The sequence below is a fragment of the Henckelia pumila genome, chromosome 1 (assembly GCF_033568475.1).
Source record: "Henckelia pumila isolate YLH828 chromosome 1, ASM3356847v2, whole genome shotgun sequence".
Classification (NCBI taxonomy): domain Eukaryota; kingdom Viridiplantae; phylum Streptophyta; class Magnoliopsida; order Lamiales; family Gesneriaceae; genus Henckelia; species Henckelia pumila.
Window position 1 is genome coordinate 50,057,546 of NC_133120.1, and position 1,479 is coordinate 50,059,024.

The 1,479-nt window shown below is 31.4% G+C and overlaps 1 protein-coding gene across 1 annotated transcript; it reads right to left on the reverse strand.

The window, feature by feature from the left end:
- Positions 1 to 625: 625 nt before the first annotated feature.
- LOC140862283 (S-protein homolog 5-like) lies at positions 626 to 1,030 on the reverse strand. Its single transcript, XM_073265294.1, has one exon. It carries the CDS (start codon positions 1,028 to 1,030, stop codon positions 626 to 628), a length of 405 nt encoding a protein of 134 aa, XP_073121395.1.
- Between the last annotated feature and the right edge of the window lie 449 nt (positions 1,031 to 1,479).

Below are 1,479 nucleotides of genomic sequence, written 5' to 3' on the forward strand. Positions count from 1 at the left end.
TCTTTATCTATGCAGCTTGCATGGGAATGTAGATAAAGTAAATGTCAAAATTAAATAAAAGAGTAACTATATTAAAATAAAAATTATTTATTACACTTAAGTCAATAAAATCTCTAGTCAACAATTATCTTGCAGGGTATCTACTCTAACACATGTACCACGAGATGTCATTTATTTGAGATACATTACGAAAGCGGTGATGGCGGTGTTAATTAGAAGAAAGAAGGAACCACCTGTATGGATCTTAATGATATTATTTTAATAAATTTTAATGTATATCTGTTTTATCCATCATTAATTCTTTGGCATGATATATTACACAATTTTAATACGTAAAATTTAAGTATTATGACGTACACGCAGCGTGTGTACTTCTGCCGGTATTGTAATAATTTTTGGTATTATAATTATTTTTATAAAGAAAAAAAAATAAATAATAAATAAATAAAACATTGCAAATAATAATAATAAAAATTGGAAGTGAGTATTTATATAGAATGAGAATACACATTTTCATTGGAATAGGCATTTTCCAATCCAATGCCCATAATCAAGTAAGGAGAAGCCAATTCATTTCCTCATTTTCTTGTAACAAACATTTTCAAGTATAAAATTTATTTATAAACTATAGTTTCCGGAAAAATAAAATAAAGTTCAAATCTGAATGAAATGTTTCCAGTCTTGGCACCATTCCTGGTAATAGTAAGCTGTTCTGTATCAAACATGGCCCTCTTTCTCGTACATTCCAAACGCATTTTTCATCACACCGAATCTCCAGCTTCCTATCGTAGACAGCGTAATTTCCACGACCGCTATCGGTGGTAAAGTCGCAGTAAAATTTGGTGGTCAGAAAAAAGTTTACCTCGAAACTCCAGGAGATGTTTTGGTCGAAACTAAGAACATGAGTGCCGATGTCATCATCTGAAGTGTAACAGTGGATGGTAATATTTTCACTTTGAATTTGATTCACTATGGCGACATCGGTTCGATGAAACAGTGTCACCCCATGTCCCTCTGATGTTGGAACCATTCCACCAAGCGATAATATTCCTACAACTGTAAGAAATAGTTTCAACAAGCTAGGAACATATACAATAAGTACGTATGTGTACACACAAACAAACATATATACACATGTTATGAAGTTTGGGGATACCGAGTGCACTTCAAATCAAAGTGTTAGGTTTTTATAATATAAAGTTTACATTTTTTTTAGATTATGAAAAAGTTTATTAGATCATGGGGGAGCTATATTTTTGGGATCATGTACTTCGAATCAATATATTAGCTAGGCTTTCTAACATGAAGTTTGTATTTTTGGTTCTGATTATGAAAAGGTTTGTAATTGTTTTGGGGATCACGGTTGTGCTGCATATCAAAGTATTAAGGTTTTCATACTATACAGTTAAAGGGAAATTAAACTTTGTCTTCTAACTTACATTTTTTCTATTTTTGGTCCTTTTATCAATCGATTCACGG

What these genes read in the sequence shown, in the direction of transcription:
- LOC140862283 (XM_073265294.1), bottom strand. Translation starts at nt 1,030, where the DNA reads ATGGTTCCAACATCAGAGGGACATGGGGTGACACTGTTTCATCGAACC.